The sequence below is a fragment of the Dermochelys coriacea genome, chromosome 3, assembly GCF_009764565.3.
Source record: "Dermochelys coriacea isolate rDerCor1 chromosome 3, rDerCor1.pri.v4, whole genome shotgun sequence".
In the NCBI taxonomy this organism is placed as follows: Eukaryota; Metazoa; Chordata; order Testudines; family Dermochelyidae; genus Dermochelys; species Dermochelys coriacea.
In genome coordinates, this window is record NC_050070.1 from 86,154,327 (window position 1) to 86,177,319 (window position 22,993).

General features: G+C 41.6%; 1 protein-coding gene and 1 long non-coding RNA gene across 4 annotated transcripts in view; one reads left to right on the forward strand and one right to left on the reverse strand.

Moving 5' to 3' along the window:
* Nucleotides 1-6,509, reverse strand: part of LOC122459313 — a 14,576-nt gene extending 8,067 nt beyond the window's left edge. Inside the window, exon 1 of the long non-coding RNA XR_006279915.1 lies at nt 6,379-6,509. This is a non-coding gene — a long non-coding RNA (uncharacterized LOC122459313). The remainder of the gene's footprint in view (nt 1-6,378) is intronic.
* Nucleotides 6,456-22,993, forward strand: part of RPF2 (ribosome production factor 2 homolog) — a 26,723-nt gene continuing 10,185 nt past the window's right edge. The window contains exons 1-7 of one of the 3 annotated variants that reach the window (XM_038394018.2): nt 6,456-6,595; nt 8,501-8,633; nt 12,642-12,679; nt 14,909-14,948; nt 17,795-17,876; nt 17,965-18,041; nt 21,617-21,716. In XM_038394018.2, the coding sequence (XP_038249946.1) occupies nt 6,573-6,595; nt 8,501-8,633; nt 12,642-12,679; nt 14,909-14,948; nt 17,795-17,876; nt 17,965-18,041; nt 21,617-21,716 (493 nt within the window). In that variant the 5' untranslated portion in view covers nt 6,456-6,572. Of the gene's footprint in view, nt 6,596-8,500; nt 8,634-12,641; nt 12,684-14,908; nt 14,949-15,808; nt 15,981-17,794; nt 17,877-17,964; nt 18,042-21,616; nt 21,717-22,993 lie in introns of those variants that run through there. The other 2 variants (XM_043510834.1, XM_043510835.1) reach the window with 2 other exon arrangements.

The following is a 22,993-nucleotide window of genomic DNA, read 5'->3' on the forward strand; positions in this document are numbered from 1 at the left end:
ATTGGCAAAAAGAAAAGGAGTCCTTGTGGCACCTTAGAGACTAACAAATTTATTTGAGCATAAGCTTTCGTGAGCTACAGCTTACTTCATCGGATGCATTCATGTATTGATTCCTCATCAAAAGATGCTTTCTTTTCTTCTCATGACCAATATTGACCCTAACAGAATTGGCTTCCTTTCACCTTTCCTCATCCCTCCTTTATTTCAGAAGGGTACAAACAGTTTAAAACATGGAAATAATTTAGCAAATGTGATACATTTGAATTAATTTGTTAAAATATCTTATTACCATAAACATTTTTATTTTTCTACATTTAAAAATACTAACCTTATCATAAAAATTATTAAACTTCAAGACTGGGTACTTTATTTACATATAATTTAAATGTCCATATAAATGATTAAATATACTATTGCAGCAGTACTCTCTCCTTAATGTCTAAGGCTTGTCTACACAAATATTAAGTTACTAAATCTATTATTTTTGGGTGATATTTGACATACCTTGAAAGCTATTAAGAAGTTATATAATTGTTAAAAATATATATTATTTTTAAATAATACAGGTTTTCTTGAGGAAAAACCAATTAAATAAAAATCTGAACTTTATGGATCACACATCTACATAGGGTGAGAACAATCACAAATGAATAGTCAGGTTAGATGGCCAAAATGTTTAGGGTCTAATCTAGCCTAAGGGGTCCACCGTCCTTGTCTTGAAGGATTGGGCTCTAAATGTTTTTGTTAATCTTGGTAAATTGACTAATCCTTTTAAGGGCTCTATAGGGGGAGGGCATTTGTACTCGCGCACACGCACACACAATGTTGTTAAGAGAACTTTTTTGTACTCTGTGTGGCAGCCAACAGCATCCTCCCCTCAGCTGTTGACAGGCTATTGATTTAGGAGTTTGTTTGTTTTTTTGTTTCCTCTAAATTGACGGGGAATTTACTCCTTTTCTTTTTGTAGTTGTAGGAATGCATGATAGAGATCTTGTAGGTGTTTGTCTCTGTCTGAGGGGTTGGAGCAAATGCGGTTATATCGTAGCGCTTGGCTGTAGACAATGGATCGAGTGGTATGATCTGGATGAAAGCTAGAGGCATGTAGGTAGGAATAGCGGTCAGTAGGTTTCCGATATAGGGTGGTGTTTATGTGACCATCGCTTATTAGCACCGTAGTGTCCAGGAAGTGGATCTCTTGTGTGGACTGGTCCAGGCTGAGGTTGATGGTGGGATGGAAATTGTTGAAATCTTGGTGGAATTCCTCAAGGGCTTCTTTTCCAAGGGTCCAGATGATGAAGATGTCATCAATGTAGCGCAAGTAGAGTAGGGGCATTAGGGGACGAGAGCTGAGGAAGCGTTGTTCTAAGTCAGCCATAAAAATGTTGGCATACTGTGGGGCCATGCGGGTACCCATCGCAGTGCCGCTGATTTGAAGGTATACATTGTCACCAAATGTGAAATAGTTATGGGTCAGGACAAAGTCACAAAGTTCAGCCACCAGGTTAGCCTCAGCCTGGACCAGTCCACACCAATGTGATATATGCCATCGTGTGCCAGCAATGCCCCTCTGCCATGTACATTGGTCAAACTGGACAGTCTCTACGTAAAAGAATGAATGGACACAAATCAGACGTCAAGAATTATAACATTCAAAAACCAGTTGGAGAACACTTCAATCTCTCTGGTCACTCGATCACAGACCTAAGAGTTGCTATACTTCAACAAAAAAGCTTCAAAAACAGACTCCAAGGAGAGACTGCTGAATTGGAATTAAAATGCAAACTGGATACAATTAACTTAGGCTTGAATAGAGACTGGGAATGGATGAGTCATTACACAAAGTAAAACTATTTCCCCATGGTATTTCTCCCTCCCACCCCACCCCCCACTGTTCCTCTGATATTCTTGTTAACTGCTGGAATTAGCCTACCTTGCATGTCACCATGAAAGGTTTTCCTCCTTCCCCCCCCTGCTGCTGGTGATGGCTTATCTTAAGTGATCACTCTCCTTACAAAAAGAAAAGGAGTACTTGTGGCACCTTAAAGACTAACAAATTTATTAGAGCATAAGCTTTCGTGAGCTACAGCTCACTTCATCGGATGCATTTGGTGGAAAAAACAGAGGAGAGATTTATATACACACACACAGAGAACATGAAACAATGGGTTTATCATACACACTGTAAGGAGAGTGATCACTTAAGATAAGCCATCACCAACAGCAGGGGGGGGAAGGAGGAAAACCTTTCATGGTGACAAGCAGGTAGGCTAATTCCAGCAGTTAACAAGAATATCAGAGGAACAGTGGGGGGTGGGGTGGGAGGGAGAAATACCATGGGGAAATAGTTTTACTTTGTGTAATGACTCATCCATTCCCAGTCTCTATTCAAGCCTAAGTTAATTGTATCCAGTTTGCATATTAATTCCAATTCAGCAGTCTCTCGTTGGAGTCTGTTTTTGAAGCTTTTTTGTTGAAGTATAGCCACTCTTAGGTCTGTGATCGAGTGACCAGAGAGATTGAAGTGTTCTCCAACTGGTTTTTGAATGTTATAATTCTTGACGTCTGATTTGTGTCCATTCATTCTTTTACGTAGAGACTGTCCAGTTTGGCCAATGTACATGGCAGAGGGGCATTGCTGGCACATGATGGCATATATCACATTGGTAGATGCGCAGGTGAACGAGCCTTTGATAGTGTGGCTGATGTGATTAGGCCCTATGATGGTATCCCCTGAATAGATATGTGGACAGAGTTGGCAACGGGCTTTGTTGCAAGGATAGGTTCCTGGGTTAGTGGTTCTGTTGTGTGGTGTGTGGTTGCTGGTGAGTATTTGCTTCAGATTGGGGGGCTGTCTGTAAGCAAGGACTGGTCTGTCTCCCAAGATCTGAGAGAGCGATGGCTCGTCCTTCAGGATAGGTTGTAGATCCTTGATGATGCGTTGGAGGGGTTTTAGTTGGGGGCTGAAGGTGATGGCTAGTGGCGTTCTGTTGTTTTCTTTGTTGGGCCTGTCCTGTAGTAGGTGACTTCTGGGTACTCTTCTGGCTCTGTCAATCTGTTTCTTCACTTCAGCAGGTGGGTACTGTAGTTGTAGGAATGCATGATAGAGATCTTGTAGGTGTTTGTCTCTGTCTGAGGGGTTGGAGCAAATGCGGTTATATCGTAGCGCTTGGCTGTAGACAATGGATCGAGTGGTATGATCTGGATGAAAGCTAGAGGCATGTAGGTAGGAATAGCGGTCAGTAGGTTTCCGATATAGGGTGGTGTTTATGTGACCATCGCTTATTAGCACCGTAGTGTCCAGGAAGTGGATCTCTTGTGTGGACTGGTCCAGGCTGAGGTTGATGGTGGGATGGAAATTGTTGAAATCATGGTGGAATTCCTCAAGAGCTTCTTTTCCATGGGTCCAGATGATGAAGATGTCATCAATGTAGCGCAAGTAGAGTAGGGGCATTAGGGAACGAGAGCTGAGGAAGCGTTGTTCTAAGTCAGCCATAAAAATGTTGGCATACTTTGGGGCCATGCGGGTACCCATCGCAGTGCCGCTGATTTGAAGGTATACATTGTCACCAAATGTGAAATAGTTATGGGTCAGGACAAAGTCACAAAGTTCTGCCACCAGGTTAGCCGTGACAGTATCGGGGATACTGTTCCTGACGGCTTGTAGTCCATCTTTGTGTGGAATGTTGGTGTAGAGGGCTTCTACATCCATAGTGGCTAGGATGGTGTTTTTAGGAAGATCACCAATGGACTGTAGTTTCCTCAGGAAATCGGTGGTGTCTCGAAGATAGCTGGGAGTGCTGGTAACGAAGGGCCTGAGGAGGGAGTCTACATAGCCAGACAATCCTGCTGTCAGGGTGCCAATGCCTGAGATGATGGGGCGTCCAGGATTTCCAGGTTTATGGATCTTGGGTAGCAGATAGAATACCCCAGGTCCTGGCTCCAGGGGTGTGTCTGTGCGGATTTGTTCTTGTGCTTTTTCAGGGAGTTTCTTGAGCAAATGCTGTAGTTTCTTTTGGTAACTCTCAGTGGGATCAGAGGGTAATGGCTTGTAGAAAGTGGTGTTGGAGAGCTGCCTAGTAGCCTCTTGTTCATACTCTGACCTATTCATGATGACGACAGCACCTCCTTTGTCAGCCTTTTTGATTATGATGTCAGAGTTGTTTCTGAGGCTGTGGATGGCACTGTGTTCTGCATGGCTGAGGTTATGGGGTAAGCGATGCTGCTTTTCCACAATTTCAGCTCGTGCACGTCGGCGGAAGCAGTCTATGTAGAAATCCAGGCTGCTGTTTCGACCTTCAGGAGGAGTCCACCTAGAATCCTTCTTTTTGTAGTGTTGGCAGGAAGGTCTCTGTGGGTTAATATGTTGGTCAGAGGTGTGTTGGAAATATTCCTTGAGTCTGAGACGTCGAAAATCAGCCACACTATCAAAGGCTCGTTCACCTGCGCATCTACCAATGTGATATATGCCATCATGTGCCAGCAATGCCCCTCTGCCATGTACATTGGCCAAACTGGACAGTCTCTACGTAAAAGAATGAATGGACACAAATCAGACGTCAAGAATTATAACATTCAAAAACCAGTTGGAGAACACTTCAATCTCTCTGGTCACTCGATCACAGACCTAAGAGTGGCTATACTTCAACAAAAAAGCTTCAAAAACAGACTCCAAGGAGAGACTGCTGAATTGGAATTAATTTGCAAACTGGATACAATTAACTTAGGCTTGAATAGAGACTGGGAATGGATGAGTCATTACACAAAGTAAAACTATTTCCCCATGGTATTTCTCCCTCCCACCCCACCCCCCACTGTTCCTCTGATATTCTTGTTAACTGCTGGAATTAGCCTACCTGCTTGTCACTATGAAAGGTTTTCCTCCTTCCCCCCCCTGCTGTTGGTGATGGCTTATCTTAAGTGATCACTCTCCTTACAGTGTGTATGATAAACCCATTGTTTCATGTTCTCTGTGTGTGTGTATATAAATCTCTCCTCTGTTTTTTCCACCAAATGCATCCGATGAAGTGAGCTGTAGCTCACGAAAGCTTATGCTCTAATAAATTTGTTAGTCTTTAAGGTGCCACAAGTACTCCTTTTCTTTTTGCGAATACAGACTAACACGGCTGCTACTCTGAAACCTCACTCTCCTTACAGTGTGTATGCTAAACCCATTGTTTCATGTTCTCTGTGTGTGTGTATATTAATCTCTCCTCTGTTTTTTCCACCAAATGCATCCGATGAAGTGAGCTACAGCTCACGAAAGCTTATGTTCTAATAAATTTGTTAGTCTCTAAGGTGCCACAAGTACTCCTTTTCTTTTTGCGAATACAGACTATCACGGCTGCTACTCTGAAACATGGACAATTAAGGAAGTCAAATGGATGAATGATTAAAGGAGATTGCATCGTAATTCTAAACTAAATGGGAGGATAAATCCAAACCTCATCCACGAAGGACATCAAGGACTAAGTGGTGTGAATGAGCCAACCAGTCAGTGTTGTCGCTAGGAATCAGCAAGGACATAAAGAATAAAGTATCTGCATGTGAACATTGTAGAGCTAACAGACCAACACAATGCAAAGAACCTTTTATAACAACATCTCTACTAGGCAGACCTTGGAAGAGACTAACTACAGGCTTACGTGAATTCAGAGGACAGCATTATCTGGCTGTCATGGACTATTTTTCCAAGTATATAGAAATAATGTACTTTAAAGACATAACGTCCCACTGTTAGCGAAAAACTGCAGCGCACTTTTGCTCACTCTTGGTATTCCAGAACTAGTGATGGACAATGGATCACAACTCACAGCTGCAGAATTCACGTCATGCTGAACAAATTATGAGTTTGGTCGCATTACTAGCAGCCTATCGTCCCCACAAGTGAACGGAGCGGCTGAGAGAGCTGTACAGACGGCCAAGGAAATCCTACAGCAGGAAGAATCATTCCTTGCTTTTCTGAGTTATGCTTCAGTGTTGATCACAGCTACTGGCGAGGGGTCAGAAACGTGAAGGTGGGTGTCTCCGCACTGGTGGTGTAGCCCTGACCGTCCCAGGATGTTAGCGAGACAAGGTGGGTGGGGCAATAGCTTTCATTGCACCGAGGGCTGTTGGTGAGAGAGAGAAGCGATCGAGCTACACCGACCTGAGGAGGCGCTCCGGGAAGCCCGGAAACTTGTTTCTTCCACCCGCAGAAGCTGGGCTAATAAATTATATTCCCGCCCTCACCTTGGCCTGCAGCGCCACTGCCCTGGCTAGGGGGCGCAGTGGAAAGGCAACAGCCAGCCAGGAACGCAACCCTCCCCCGCCCCCTCTCATTTTTGAGAATTTTGTCCCTACCGCCTCTCCGTACCCATTTCCCCACCGTAGTCCTTTTACCCCCGTTTCGATCTGAGGGCGGCGACCGCCGCAATGTCTACTGCGCATGCTCAGTAACAGAAAACGCGCACGCACTCCGCAGCTCCCGACTCCCGGTCCCTCTGCCTTGAGGCTTGGCTTGCTGACGGCGGATGTGACGTCATGACGCAGCGAAGCACGTGGTGGGGGGTGCGTCAGTCTCTCTTGCCGGCGAGATGGAGGCGCTGGACCGGGTGGTGTAAGTGGCGGCTCCGGGGCGGTGCAGGGGCTTGGCGGGCCCGATAGCGCCGGCTGCTCCCGGCCAGCTCAGTGCGGGGGGAGCTGGCGTCCGCGGGGTGCGCTTTGCCCCCAGGCGGGCCCCTGCCCAGGAGCTGGGCTCCCAAACCAGCGGAGGGGGGACATCGTCACCCCGCACCGGCCCGGATGCCCCAGAGGAGGCACCGACTCTGCTCCTTCACGGAGTATTAACACGCATCTCCCCGGCTCTGCCCGCGGGGGGACGAGAGGATCCTTCGCGGGGCCTCCAGAGGTGTAAACAGGAAGGAGGGAGGAGTGCTCTGTTGGGTGCTGTCTGAGGGCAGAGCCCTGTGGCTGTGGGATTTGCTGTAGGGGGATTTCCTTGCCTCACTTCGTTCTCCAAAATAACCTCCCTACAGCCAGCACCGCATGACGTTGAAACGCTTCGTGATTTAATTATTAACCAGTCGAAGTTATTAACAAATCAGGATGCTTTTACTATGTCATTAACCAATTGTAGACTACTTGGTCAGTCATTTTGCTGTGAGAATAATATATATATATAATATACAAATAGTAAATGAAACGATGAATACACACCACTGTGGCTCTTTTGGGTAATGTTGGGCCCTAATTTGGCTCCTGAACCAGAGATCTGAGTATTACTGATCTAGAGGTAGGCCACTCATTTCTGGTGCTGTTTAGCATTTCAGGAACAAACTCCTCAGGTTTAGTAGATCGTTCTTGTCTAGATGCTGGCAAAAGTTCACAGATAATCCATAAAGGTAGTGCAGTGATCACTGGTGAAACTGAAACGGAACGTCTATCTTAATAGAGGACAGTATGGTTACTTGCAGGAGAGGGCAAACTACGGCCCACAGGCCAGATCTGGTGAGTCAGGACTTTCAGTCTGGCTCGCCAGTGCTGTGGTGTCATGGGGCTAAGGCGGGATCCTGCCTGTCCTGCCCGTGCTGTTCCCAAAAGCGGCCAGCACCATGTCCCTGCAGCCCCCGGGGGGGTCAGGGGGCTCCATGAGCTGGCATCGCCCCCCGCAGCTCCCATTGGCCGGGAACAGGGGAATGGTGCAGGACCGAGGCAAGCAGGGAGCCTGCCTTAGCCCCGCTCTGTGCTGTACCACCCCAGAGCCGCTTGAGGTAAGCAGCGCCAGGCTGGACCCTGCACCCCAACCCCCTGCCCTGAGCCCCCTCCTGCACCCCAACCCCTTGCCCTGAGCCCCATCCTGCACACCGCACTCCCTCCACACCCCAATCTCCTGCACCAGTCCTCCATTCATGGCCCTGCATACAGTTTCCCCACTCAGATGTGGCCCTCAGGCCAAAAAGTTTGCCCACCCCGGTCAACTGTTTTCTAAGGACCCAAATTCAGGTTAGTCATGGTAGCAATTGTTCATTAGCAATCTTTCTTCTAACTCTGTATTTGTACATGACGATACATCATGAAGTAGCAGAGAAGTGCCAAGCATAACTTGGGCTTTTTAATTCGCCTTTAGGCTGCCATTGATGGGCTCTTAAGAGGATCTCCTCTAGTCCTCATGAGCCATAGTGCGTGGGGCCATGATGCAGGGTTTTGGTATGAAGGGAAACCATCAGGACTTCAGCAAGGATGTGGAAATATTGCCCCACATTAAATTTCAAGTCAGCAGAACTCAGGAAATTAAAACTTAAGGCCAAGACTTTACTTTCAATTTCAGTAGTTTTTTTTTGGGGGGGGGCAGGGTTGTTTACAAATCAAGTAAAGCATTTTCATTAACTCCTTTGTGGTTATTTTGTATAGTACTTATTCATATTTTTGTTTTATTGACAGAACATCAACCAGCAGTGATTGTTTCAAGCATAGTGTAATATGTTTTGTGCAAGTTAATTTTGTAATTAATATATCCTTGTAGAAAGCCTAAAACTAAGAGGGCCAAAAGGTTTCTTGAGAAGAGAGAACCCAAGCTCACTGAAAATACAAAAAATGCCATCCTCATAAAAGGTGGAAATGCAAACTTAACAGTGACTGAAACACTTAAAGATATTGTAAGTATATTGTTGGAAATATGTGTACTGAAATAAGTTTTAACATGGGCTGTGTGTCAGGAGTCATTTCTTTTAAACAAATTGTGTCACATGTTATCTACTCCGAATCCAGTATTTCCAGTCTTGGTTTTGTATTCCTCCTGCCCCCAACCAGTGTATGTGATAGTCGGTGTTTCCAACTCTGCCAGATTTAGAGAGTAAGGTGACTTTGCCCACTGCCAGAGGACTAAGATGAAATTACAAAGACTTGTATTTAAAATGCTCCCTGATAGTACAGAGCTTTCAGCTTCTCCCCAAACCCCAGAATTCTAATGAAGTCTGTCCCCGCAGCCTGTTAATTATGCACCTTCTGTGTACTCCCCTCTCCCAAGGGTTATTTACCTTCTTCCCCCTTCCAAGGCTGGTGTTGCAGAGATGGGGAGGAGGCAACCCACTTTTCTCAGGAGTGGAAAGGGAACGGAGCACAGCTTCCCTGAGCAACTAGGCTCTTTCTATTTCCTCCTCCCCCCCTGTGAGAGCTGTTCCCTCTCCCGGATCCAAAAACTCTTCTCAGCTCTTGAGGGGTTGGAGGTTGGCAGGCAGAGCTCTCCTCCTGATTGGCTGCCTTAAACCCTGTGGGTGTACCCAGGTATGCACCCTACTCACTGGAACGCTCATTGTAGTGTCCTGCTGCCTTCTTGTTGCTAGGGGGGTGGGGGTCATGCCTAGCCACAGAAAGAGACTACTGCAGTGGGGAGTTGCTGGAGCTTTTCTTTGCTGCTTACTCTCTTCCGGAGCCTTTCACTTACAAATGTAGCTATGTACTGGCGTGTGGATGCAGCCTGTATTTCACTGAACATATCCTACACACTGCCATCCGTGGTTTGTAGTGTAGATGTAGCCTATTGTACATTGGACCAGAACTGCAGTATCTGAGGAGAAATAGGATTTATCGGTAACGTGAAAGATGCCAAATCATAAGGACTAAATCATAAATTTATAGATTCTAAGGCCAAAAGGAAGCATTGTGATCGTCTGCATAGCACAGGCCATAGAACTTCCCCTAAACAATTCCTAGAGCAGATCTTTTAGAAAATTATCCAATCTTGATTTAAAAATTGTCAGTGATGGAGAATTCACGTGATCCCTGGTAAATTATTCCAATGGTTAATTATCCTTACTGTCAAAAATTTGTCTGTCTTCTTTTCTTAATTTTGTCTAGTTTCAACTTTCAGCCACTGGATCATGTTATATCTCTCTACTAGATTGAAAACTCATTATTAAATATTTGTTCCCCATGTTAATGCTTTTAGTCTGTAATCAAGTCATTCCTTATTCTTCTCTTCATGAAACTAAATAGACTCAAGGAGCTCAGTCATTTTAAGGCATGTTTTCTAATCCTGTCACCATTCTCATGGCTCTTCTCTGACCCCCTTCTTGAATTGTGGGCACCAGAACTGGACACAGTATTCAAGCAGCAGTTGCACGAGTCCCAAATATAGATGTAAAATAACCTCTCTGCTCTTCAAGAGTCCTCTGTTTATGCATCCCAGTATTCACCGAGACATGCTGTAATAATCTGACTGTCTTTAGGTCCAGGCTTCAAGAGCTAACTAAACTTATTAGAAATGTCTGTAAAAGGTCCTAAATAATTAACAAAGGTCAAATTCACTTCAAAATAAAATCTTTTAAAATAAATTAATTGATTTTTGCCAAAACCTGACTTGGTGTTCAGCTATTTTACCTGCAACAGTTAATGCCATCTGACACCTAAAATAGCGCCAAAACATAATAATGCTGTGATAGGAATGTGTTTGCCCTCTGCTGTTGTAGGGAAGTGCTAAACTTTGACTTTAGGACTAATTGTGTTTAAAATATTTTATGTGTATTTAACTTTGCCTAATGTGTATTATTAATACGGGAGTTTAGTAATGCTCTGCCTTTCTGTAATGCCTTTCATTTTAAGATCTCAAAGCTGTTTAAAGAAACTTAGAGGTTTCACTAAGAGGTGTTAAGCTTAGGTTTAATCTTCATTTAACAGATGGAAAACTGATGTATGGAGAGGTGATATGCTTTGCCCAATGTTGCATAGGTATAATTTGTGTTGCAGTAACACCTAGGAATCCCTATGTCTACACTGCAATGTGAGCGCAGTGTTAGCAGAATTTGCATTAGCAATTCCTGAGTATATTTAAGCATCCATACTCATTTGTAACTCCGGGTTAGGAATTGTTAGGCTTTACTCCGAGCCTGGGGCTCTACCATCTACAGTGCATTATGTGGGCTCAAGTATAACCACCCATATCCCAGCCTTAGTAATGACCTCCCAAAATGTGACTGCTCTATCCCTTTTTTCGTGGCGCAGTCTGGGAAAACTTGACTGTTCAGAAGTGTAGGATAAGTATAAAATTAAAGAATGAAAGTCATCTTAAATTTGGTTAAGGAAATATACATGTATTGTAAAGAAAGGCCCTCACTAGCAAGTAGAAGGAAGGCCTAAAAAATAAGTGATAAGGCCAGAAGGAGTAAAGTAGGGAGGATGTCTGGTTCAAAGAATAATGAGATAAGGGGAAGTTTCTCAAAAGAAGTCCTCTGACTTACAGGGATGACTGCAGGTGGTTTTAAATAAAACAAAGAGAATCTGTCTTAAAATGAGCCAACACGGCCCTTCCCCAACCCACACGCCAATGTTAAAGCCTATGTGAACCCATATGCAATGGGAAGACTGTTGGGCAGCAAGAAGGAGGGGAGGGAAGGCCTTGCAAAGAAAGGTGGTTGTAAATCTTATCTGGATTAAGACTGGAAATAAGAGTGAACTGTCTCCAATTGGTTTTTATCTGAAGTCAGTAACTTGCAATGACATCACTTGTTCATTAAAGGTATAAAAAGTAAACTCTTAAAGGGTTCATTGCTAATACCTGCCTGACCATGTTGGAGCCGACCAGTATGGGTCTAAGCACCATAGGTTGTAAGTGTCTTGATCAAATGTTTATGAGTACTTTTTTCAGAGTAGCAGCCGTGTTAATCTGTATTCGCAAAAAGAAAAGGAGTACTTGTGGCACCTTAGAGACTAACAAATTTATTTGAGCATAAGCTTTCGTGAGCTACAGCTCACTTTGTTACTGTATTGGAAGTAGTGACTGCTTATTTTTAGTTTAGAGCAACTGCATAAAGATGCTTTGGATTTAATAAAGCAATTTATGGTTAAATTGGTGTCTGGTGATTTGTGATTTCCCATGTTAATAATTCCAACAAGAGGACACAGAAAGTCGCTCTGTGGTATTGTGGAATATCTTTGGCAGATCACTAGTGCAGTGGGGCTGTGTCTGTACTGCAAAGCAATAGAGCTTGAACCCTGGATCCTGGCATGACCCAGTCTTGGACCCTCCACCCCCATGGGTCCTGGTCCTGGGTCAGAGTGATTTGTGTGAAGATGGAAAGGGGGTTAGGTATGTGCCTGAGTTCAAACCCTGGGCTTACATTGCAGTGTTGATGTACCCCAGTCATGGACCAGGTCCCCATGTGCTAGGCACTGTTCAGTTGGTGTGTCAGGGCCATAATTAGGAATACAACCTTGAACTCCTCTTCCAGTGCTCTAACTGCAAGGCAACATTTCCCTCAATTTGTATAAACATTTTAATAAAATAAAAATAGTGTAGTTTACTTTGAAATTTAATATCTCTCGTACAAACGTTGAGATTATTTTGAGTGGGAGGTGAAGATGTTCTGCCCTGTTCTGGTGTTTCAAATGTGTTTTTTGGTCTCAAGTGTGTTTTTTTGTAAACCTCTCCTCTTTAAAATTAGTAATCCAGTCTTATATCTGTACTTTCTTGCCCCTTTTGTGAGCATGTTTATAGAGTTGATTTCTTTCTGGGATAGATTGTACCTGATGGCCACTCTGTTTAATTCTCAGGTAGTTCATTTATCATTTTGATGCTGTTTTCATGTAGAATTTTAGAAAGAACAATGCTTAGTATTTCAGTGTGTTAAAAGAACTTTCTCCTTAACTTCAAATTCTTTGTTTTACAGTATGCTCTGAAAAAGCCCTTTGCTGTCCTGTACAAAAAGTAAGTTACATTTTGCAATTTTAAAATTGTTTGATAAAGTTGGACTTAATATTTTCACTCTGGAAAGGTGCCATTCAGGGCAATAAAGTGGATTTAAAGAAAAAGATCTGGCTACATAATAAACTGAGGGTGATTCTAAATGACGACAACAACAACCTGGAAAAAAGCCCATAGGTGTTTAAGTGCCTGAGTCCAGTCCCATTTATCAAAATATATGAAGTAAAAACTTCACAAAAGGGACAAGTTACTGATCAACTTCATGGATGATCCAAATCTGCGTGAACAGCTAATGAGATATGGCAGCAGTTCAGCTTGGCACAGATAAATTGAAAGAGTAACATTAAATCTATAAAAGGTAAAGTTGCAAGTAGTCTCAATAGGAAATACAGTTAATAATCGAATATGTTTAGACAAAATAGGGAGCCATTAAGTGGCAAGTTGTAATTCAGGTGCTTGGATGTACTACCTCATGAAAATCTAGGAATATTAAACATGATATGGATGAAAAGGCAAAGACAACTGTAAGATATATCATGTGATACCTGAAAGGCAAATTTTCATCTTGTGGAGGGTAGCTTATTGCACTTCTGGAGTACTGTCTCTATGCTTGTTTGCAATTCATGCATCATAAGAGCGAGGAAATGTGGAGAAGAGTGCATCTAATGACAGAAGGACTTCGACATAGGGAACACTAAGGAAAGACTAACAGAATTAATATTTCAGAGTGGTAGCCGTGTTAGTCTGTATCAGCAAAAGCAACAAAAAGTCCTTGTGGCACCTTAGAGACTAACAAATTTATTTGGACATAAGCTTTTCATAAGCTAGAACCCACTTCATCAGATGCATGGAATGGAAAATACAGTACCAGGTATAAATACATAGCACATGAAAAGATGGGAGTTGCCTTATCAAGTGGGAGGTCAGTCTAACGAGACAATTCAATTAACGGTAGGATACCAAGGGAGGAAAAATCACTTAATTAATATTGCTTTGGATCCGAGATGGAACTCAGCTTCTAAAGCTGAAGTAATCTTCTCAGAAGAGTAGAATAACCCAAGTGCCACCATGGCATCTAGTGTGAAGTCATACAAAAAACAGATTGACAGAGCATGAAGAGTACCCAGAAGTTACCTGCTACAGGACAGGCCCAGCAAAGAAAATAACAGAACACTATTAGCCATCACCTTCAGCCCCCAACTAAAACCTCTCCAGCGCATCATCAAGGATCTACAACCTATCCTGAAGGACGACCCATCACTGTCACAGATCTTGGGAGATAGGCCAGTCCTTGCTTACAGACAGCCCCCCAACCTGAAGCAAATACTCACCAGCAATCACACACCACACAACAAAAACACTAACCCAAGAACCTAGCCTTGCAACAAAGCCCGTTGCCAATTGTGTCCACGTATCTATTCAGGGGACACCATCATAGGACCAAATCACATCAACCACACTATCAGAGGCTCATTCATTCACCTGCACATCTACCAATGTGATGTATGCCATATGCGATGTATGTGCCAGCAGTGCCCCTCTGCCATGACATAGGCCAAACTGGACAGTCTCTACGTAAAAGAATAAATGGACATAAATCAGATGTCAAGAACTATAACATTCAAAAACCAGTCGGAGAACACTTCAATCTCTTTGGTCACTCGATTACAGACCTAAAAGTGGCAATTCTTCAACAAAAAAAACTTCAAAACCAGACTCCAACAGGAGACTGCTGAATTGGAATTAATTTGCAAACTGGACACCATTAAATTAGGCTTGAATAAAGACTGAGAGTGGATGGGTCATTACACAAAGTAAAACTATTTCCCCATGCTTATTTCTCCACGCCCCCCTACCCTCTCCCCCTCCCCCCACTGTTCCTCACACGTTCTTGTCAACTGCTGGAAATGGCCCACCTTGATTATCACTACAAAAGGGTTTTTTTCTTTCCTGCTGGTAATAGCTCACCTTACCTGATCACTCTCGTTACAGTGTGTATGATAACACCCATTGTTTCATGTTCTCTGTGTATATAAAATCTCTCCCCTGTATTTTCCATTGCATGCATCTGATGAAGTGAGCTGTAGCTCACGAAAGCTTATGGTCAAATAAATAAATAGTCTCTAAGGTGCCACAAGTACTCCTTTTCTTTTTGCGGATACAGACTAACATGGCTGCTACTCTGAAACAAAAAAATTCCAAATCTTTCTTTCTTTTTTTTTCCCCCTTCAGAAAAAATATTACCAGACCTTTTGAGGATCCAACATCACTGGTAAGTATAAACTACATTTTATTTAGCTTGCTATGGAACAAGAGAGACTATGTACAGTAATGCAGGGCTGCCATGGAAAGTAGTTCTTAAAGGTTCACTGGAGTTATACCCCAAAGCTAAATTATAGGAAATTATTGTGCAATTTGGAGTAAATTGAATATCTGTGTAATACTAGATCCTGAGAGATACTGCTTTGGTTTTATGTTGCCAGGTTATTTTCTGGTAACACTCATTTTGTCTGAAGGCAGAACCCTCGTGCTATTATTATGGAAATAAAAATTTTGGGGTGCTCTTGAAAGTGTATGTATGTTACTGTGAAATTATGACAAAACAGATTTAGGATTATAGAACGTTGTTATAAGTAAAGGAGCTTGTTTCGAAGGGAAGGATAATATTTTTAAACAGCTCTCTTAGAAATTCACATTAGCCTCAGGGTCATTTAAAGTATGTATTGTTTATGTGAATATTCATCTTAGTTTCTTCACAAATAAAAAATCCATAGGGGAAAAAAGAGTAAAAGGAAAATTTAGGGTGTCCTGTAAAAATTGCTTTTCTTAATTACATTTGAGTAAAGGAAGAGAAGCATGTATTAAGCTGAGGTGTTCTGCCTGACTTCAGCAGTGCAAATCAAAGATCATGAATCACAAGTTTTATTCCAGAGTTCACAGACAAGAAGTTTCCATTTAAAAAATTAAAATAAAAATTTAAAATGAAAACAAACTTTTTTGGACTGTGATGGCTGTTATATACTTCTGACTAAATTTGGTCTCAGTTCAGTGCTTTAAGGTCAAGTTGGTTTCTGAACAGGAAGACAAAAATATCAAAGCATTGTCTTAAATCCTGGGGCTTGTCTGTTTTAGAGAGTCATGGAACAACATACTTGTTTAGAGCAAAGACTGCTGGTCACAGGTGGTTGGTTGCTCATAAGAGATGAGAAGTGATAATATACAATCGTTGTTTAAGAACAGACCTCATTTGAGATGGATTCTTCTAGATACTGACTCAGATTTAATCATACCTTTGCTCTGTCAGGTACAAATCAAATATTAGGGCCTTCTTTGATATATATTTTTAATGTGTTAAAAAGTATTTGGAGAATTTAGATTTCTTCATATTTTTCATTGACTACATTCTAAGACAGTATAAACTTTTAGATAAACAATTCATTTACTTTACTGCTAGTCCTCTTTGCATTTGTATTACACTGCCAGTTGTCCAATAAAACAGATTATTGTGGTAACTGTGAGAAAATTATCAGTTATGAGTTCCTAGAAATGCCCACAGTGTAATGTGGGAAAAAATCCAAGTCCCTGTTGCTAGAGCAGCCTTCACAAAGCTGTTGCCATTTATGGCACGGCTCTCAACATCAGCCTTGCTTCCTGGTGCCACAAACAGCAGTTCTTAAGTTAAGTATTAAGTTCTTAATGAGAACACAGCTATGTCGCACTAAAAGTATATCTGTACATAACAGTGAAATATGGACAGATGGCTAAAGACAGGTAATGTTAAGAAGAACACACAAAGTATCAGTGACAAGAAGAGTAGTGGTATGCAGGCAGCTGGTAGATCTGGAAGGGATTATGCAATAAGACAAGTTTGAGAATCTCTGCTTTGTAGGATTTCTCTTTGGTCTCAAAATTTCTAGTTCATGGATTTTCCTCCATCTGTTCTTGGTTTTAAGTAAGGCAGAGTATTTTGATGAATATCCAACATTTAAGTTAATTGCAACACTACATTACTTTCCTTTTTGAGCATTAGTAGTGGGAATCCAGAGGAAGATGAGTGTCAGTGAACTGCAGGATGGTACAAGTCAGTTAAATGGGAGCAGGGGGTTAGCCCCTGTCCTGTCTCCATGCTCTTGAAATTTCCTTGCAAACAAACGTCCCTTATCCTGTGAAATGTGCACAGCATTTTCTAACAGTGCTGTTGGGAACATTTAAACTAAAAATTGCAGTATTGCTACCTCTGCTTCCCAAAGCATTCATAAATTATGATCTAGGCTCCAAAAATGATGGAATTTCAAATATATATACCCACACTAGTATGGCTAAAAATAGCAAGGTAAATGCAGCATCCTGGAGTACACAAGCATGCCAAGGATCCTTGGTATGCACTTCCGTTGCTAGCCTGTCTACACTGCTATTTTTAGCCGTGGCAATGTGGGTATGTCTATACTGCAGTCACACTTTGGATTTCAGTGTAGACGTATCCTAAATGAGAAAATATAACTGTTTACAAGTATTTAACAGGATGTTGCATCAAAGAGGGCAGAAGAGGAGTTTAGGGTGACCAATGAAAAAAATGTAAAGAACAAGGAGTAATGGGACAAAATTAGGAAGTGGAATATTTAGCTCAGTGATACTCAGACTGTAGCTTGCAAGCTGCAAGTGGCTCTTTAATGCATCTCTTGCGGCTCTTTGCAGCACATATTAAAACACTGTGACTTAATTATTAACCAGTCTAAGTTATTAATCAATCTGGATGCTTAAGTCATTAACTTATTTGCTGTGAGAATAATATACAATAAATATTTCCTATCATACTTTTAAAGATGAATAGTACTATAGTAAATGAAACCATGAATTCACACTTCTGTGGCTCTTTTGGGTAATGTTGATTGTTAATTTGGCTCCTGAACCACTGAGGTCAGAGTATCACTAGTTTAGGTCAAATGCCAGGAAAGAACTATCTGGCATGTGTATAAAACAATGGATTAACCTCCCAAGGGGGAATGGGTTACAACATGAAATTTGTAGCTGTTCAACTGATGTAACTGTGACATTAACAGTCACCAAATCTTTAACATGTTTGCAAACTGAAGTTCGTGGTCTTTTTTAATCTTATAGGAGTTTTTTTCGAAGAAGTCGGATTGTTCTTTGTTTCTGTTTGGTTCACATAATAAGAAGAGGCCTAACAATCTCATAATAGGTAAAATGTTTTCTTAAAAAAATGGGTCGAAGAAATGGCTCTTGAGAATAAATGTCTAACCCAACATTTTTTGTTTTTTCTTTCATAGGTCGTATGTTTGATTATCATGTCCTGGATATGATTGAGCTAGGCATTGAGAAATTTGTGTCACTAAAAGATATTAAGGTAAGATACTCTTAAACAATGCAAAAAAGAAAAGGAGTACTTGTGGCACCTTAGAGACTAACAAATTTATTTGAGCATAAGCTTTCGTGAGCTACAGCTCACTTCATCGGATGCATTTGGTGGAAAATACAGAGGGGAGATTTATATACACACACAGAGAACATGAAACAATGGATTTTATCATACACACTGTAAGGAGAGTGATCACTTAAGATGAGCCATCACCAGCAGCAGGGGGGGAAAGGAGGAAAACCTTTCATGGTGACAAGCAAGGTAAGCTATTTCCAGCAGTTAACAAGAACAATTGAGGAACGGGGGTGGGGTGGGGGGGAGAAATAACATGGGGAAAGTTTTACTTTGTGTAATGACTCATCCATTCCCAGTCTCTATTCAAGCCTAAATTAATTGTATCCAGTTTGCAAATTAATTCCAATTCAGCAGTCTCTCGTTGGAGTCTGTTTTTGAAGTTTTTTTGTTGAAGGATAGCCACCACAGGTCTGTAATCGAGTGACCGGAGAGACTGAAGTGTTCTCCGACTGGTTTTTGAATGTTATAATTCTTGACGTCTGATTTGTGTCCATTTATTCTTTTACGTAGAGACTGTCCAGTTTGACCAATGTACATGGCAGAGGGGCATTACTGGCACATGATGGCATATATCACATTGGTGGATGCGCAGATGAATGAGCCTCTGATAGTGTGGCTGATGTGATTAGGCCCTATGATGGTGTCCCCTGAATAGATACGTGGACACAATTGGCAACGGGCTTTGTTGCAAGGATAGGTTCCTGGGTTAGTGGTTCTGTTGTGTGGTGTGTGGTTGCTGGTGAGTATTTGCTTCAGGTTGGGGGGCTGTTTGTAAGCAAGGACTGGCCTGTCTCCCAAGATCTGTGAGAGTGATGGGTCGTCCTTCAGGATAGGTTGTAGATCCTTGATGATGCATTGGAGAGGTTTTAGTTGGGGGCTGAAGGTGATGGCTAGTGGCGTTCTGTTATTTTCTTTGTTGGGCCTGTCCTGTAGTAGGTGACTTCTGGGTACTCTTCTAGCTCTGTCAATCTGTTTCTTCACTTCAGCAGGTGGGTATTGTAGTTGTAAGAATGCATGATAGAGATCTTGTAGGTGTTTGTCTCTGTCTGAGGGGTTGGAGCAAATGCGGTTGTATCGTAGAGCTTGGCTATAGACAATGGATCGTGTGGTATGATCTGGATGAAAGCTAGAGGCATGTAGGTAGGAATAGCGGTCAGTAGGTTTCCGGTATAGGGTGGTGTTTATGTGACCATCGCTTATTAGCACCGTAGTGTCCAGGAAGTGGATCTCTTGTGTGGACTGGTCCAGGCTGAGGTTGATGGTGGGATGGAAATTGTTGAAATCGTGGTGGAATTCCTCAAGGGCTTCTTTTCCATGGGTCCAGATGATGAAGATGTCATCAATGTAGCGCAAGTAGAGTAGGGGCGTTAGGAGACGAGAGCTGAGGAAGCGTTGTTCTAAGTCGGCCATAAAAATGTTGGCATACTGTGGGGCCAGGCGGGTACCCATCTCAGTGCCGCTGATTTGAAGGTATACATTATCCCCAAATGTGAAATAGTTATGGGTGAGGACAAAGTCACAAAGTTCAGCCACCAGGTTAGCCGTGACATTATCGGGGATACTGTTCCTGACGGCTTGTAGTCCATCTTTGTGTGGAATGTTCGTGTAGAGGGCTTCTACATCCAGAGTGGCTAGGATGGTGTTTTTAGGAAGATCACCTGCGCATCCACCAATGTGACATGTGCCAGCAATGCCCCTCTGCCATGTACATTGGTCAAACTGGACAGTCTCTACGTCTCTCCGGTCACTCGATTACAGACCTGAGGGTGGCTATCCTTCAACAAAAAAACTTCAGAAACAGACTCCAACGAGAGACTGCTGAATTGGAATTAATTTGCAAACTGGATACAATTAATTTAGGCTTGAATAGAGACTGGGAATGGATGAGTCATTACACAAAGTAAAACTATTTCCCCATGTTATTTCTCCCCCCCACCCCACCCCCACTGTTCCTCAATTGTTCTTGTTAACTGCTGGAAATAGCCTACCTTGCTTGTCACCATGAAAGGTTTTCCTCCTTTCCCCTCCCTGCTGCTGGTGATGGCTCATCTTAAGTGATCGCTCTCCTTACAGTGTGTATGATAAAATCCATTGTTTCATGTTCTCTGTGTGTGTGTATATAAATCTCCCCTCTGTATTTTCCACCAAATGCATCCGATGAAGTGAGCTGTAGCTCACGAAAGCTTATGCTCAAATAAATTTGTTAGTCTCTAAGGTGCCACAAGTACTCCTTTTCTTTTTCTTTTTCTTTTTTTCTTTTCTGCGAATAGACACTAACAGGGCTGCTACTCTGAAACCTGTTAAAGATGCAGGAGCTCTAGTGACATCTGTTGGTGAGCACTTGTAGTGAATCTGATGTACTTTCAGTAAGGAAAACAAAACCATTTCTCTATTGCCTCTTTTAAACTTCCAGGATTAACATATGCATTCACATCAGAATCTTATTTTTGTGCTTTGTAAAAAATGTTATTAAAATTAACTATATGTTTTCCAGTGGATTCCTTTGCAAAGTTTTTGTTGGGAACAAACCAAGTCTACAATTTTCTTTAGCTGCAAACAGGAATAATTCAATTTACAAAGCTACTAGCTTGGATTCTACCCATGGGAGGCCTTCAAAGTTATTGGGGGAAACCATGTATGGGTTTCCCAGGGCAGAATTCATCTCACTGTAGCTAAGGATATTTCTGTTATCAGTGTGAGATACTTCTGAGACTTTCTCAGGCCATCAATTATTCACAAACCCTGGTTTTCAGGAACTGTATCTGGCTCAGTCTGAGGGCCAACATTTTGACTTCAAGAGACTTAAACTCCAAAGCTAACAGAAAACCCACCTTGGTGTGATCATATTAAGTTTTGGTTTTGCCAAAGAATAGGTTAGCTATTTTATATGCCTTTTTACACTATTATAATTAAGAAACTACACAGATTAGCAACTACTTAGTTTGCAGATTCAGAACAAGTAGTATGGATGAAAAAGATCTTTTAGGTAGCAAGAAATTTAACTTTGAAAAGTGATCCCTCATCTTAAGCTTGATGATTTTCACAAGTATTTCACAGCAGGGAGTTGTGGTCAATTTGCTATATAAGGATGTATCAGAATCAGAAGTTGGAAATGGACTGAATGATCCAGTAAGTCTTTTCCATCTCCTTCCCAATGCAAGAAATACAGTATGCTTGCTTGTGTTTCAAATAGTTTAGTTCTAATTAGTCCCAAACAAATGAACTTCCATTGTAGGTCTTTTCCGCAGTCGAACACGCTTTACTATGAGGAAGCTTTTCCTTATTCAGCCTAAATGAGAACAACACTCACTTATTGTTTAAAAACACTCAAAATGCAAACACTTCCAAGTACAAGTAACGTATAGATTTATTTTTTAAATGCCTTTCTTTTTGTGTTTATCAGAGACCAGAACTGCTCAGAATGGAATGTGCATGGTCACTTGCATAAATAATATGCTTTATAACTTAGTTTGATATTTGTCCAATAGAACAGCAAGTGTCCGGAAGGAACAAAGCCCATGTTGATATTTGCTGGTGACACATTTGATTTAAATGAAGAATATAGAAGATTGAAAAGTCTTCTCATTGGTGAGTATTTTGAAATAAGACTTTATGAGCAGTAGGACTTCATAAATCTGTGGCAATGCTAAATGTTGAGAAATGTTGGTTTGCCTGTTAATGTTTGTCCATATTCAAGAATGCAAGATAACATTAAAGAAGTGGTATTAGGATTTACAACATACCATAAAACTGAAGTTAAATCTGTCATCATCAAGTCTGTTTCCAAGGATGGAAGAAAGTAGATCAGCCTGGGAAAGCCATAACGACTAGAGGTGGTTGAAGTGGGGAAATTGACATTTCAAAACTTAATTTCGTCCTGAATCTGAACAAAAAGTCAATCTCCTGTGAAACGAAATTCCTCTCAAAACATTTTTTGGAAATATTGAAACAGCCTTGTCAAATCACTGCATTTTCTAATGGTAAACTATTCCATCAGAGAACTTTCAACCAGTTCTAATCAGGACCTCACTAGGTTGAATTTTGGGTTCAACATGTGCAGTGAAAATGAGAAGTGGTGGTTAAGGCAGAAACATACAATTAAATGTGTTGGTTAACTTCAAGCTAGGCACAGATTTCCATTAAACAGAAATGTACAAACTTTTTTTTTGTACATCAAGGATGGGAGCCATTGGAATAGGCAGAGAACATACAGATGATAGATAAGGTTATGGATTTTAATTAGGAGTGCTGAGAGCAACTACAAAAATGGGTGTACTTTCTAGACAAATTATTTTTGTCTAAAATTGAACTTGTTCTATTTGGAGCTTAAAAGTAAGATGGTATCGTGGCATTATTCACAATCTGTGTACTCTTGGGAAGTAAGCTTTAGGAGTGAAACTAGAATGACTGAAGATCTGTTCCCCTTCTCCTGCACTTCTTTCCCTGCACCAAGGCTTCATTAAAAGAAAGAGGTGGTGCTTAACCTGAATGGGATTTTGTGCGGAAGATGTGGACTATGAAGTGGTGTGTGTGGGAATGTTGGTAGGGCATGAGCAGGGAATGAAAAGATGGACGGAGGCATGGAGATTCAGATGAGAATCAAACTTCTAAGCTATACTCATAGTTAAATCCCAAAGATCCATTTTTGCCTAAGTTAATTTAAAAATTGCCACTGCCTTTGACTTCGTAACTGCACAATCTTTCTAAACTACTATTGGAGACGCTAAAAAAGAAGACTTTGTGTGACTGCTGCATTAATAAATTAATTACTGCTATTTTTAAGAGCTCATCTATGTATTTTTCAGAGATATAGCACCAAATAGGATGAATTTTATGGCAAAGCTATTTTTCAGTCAGTTCTAGAA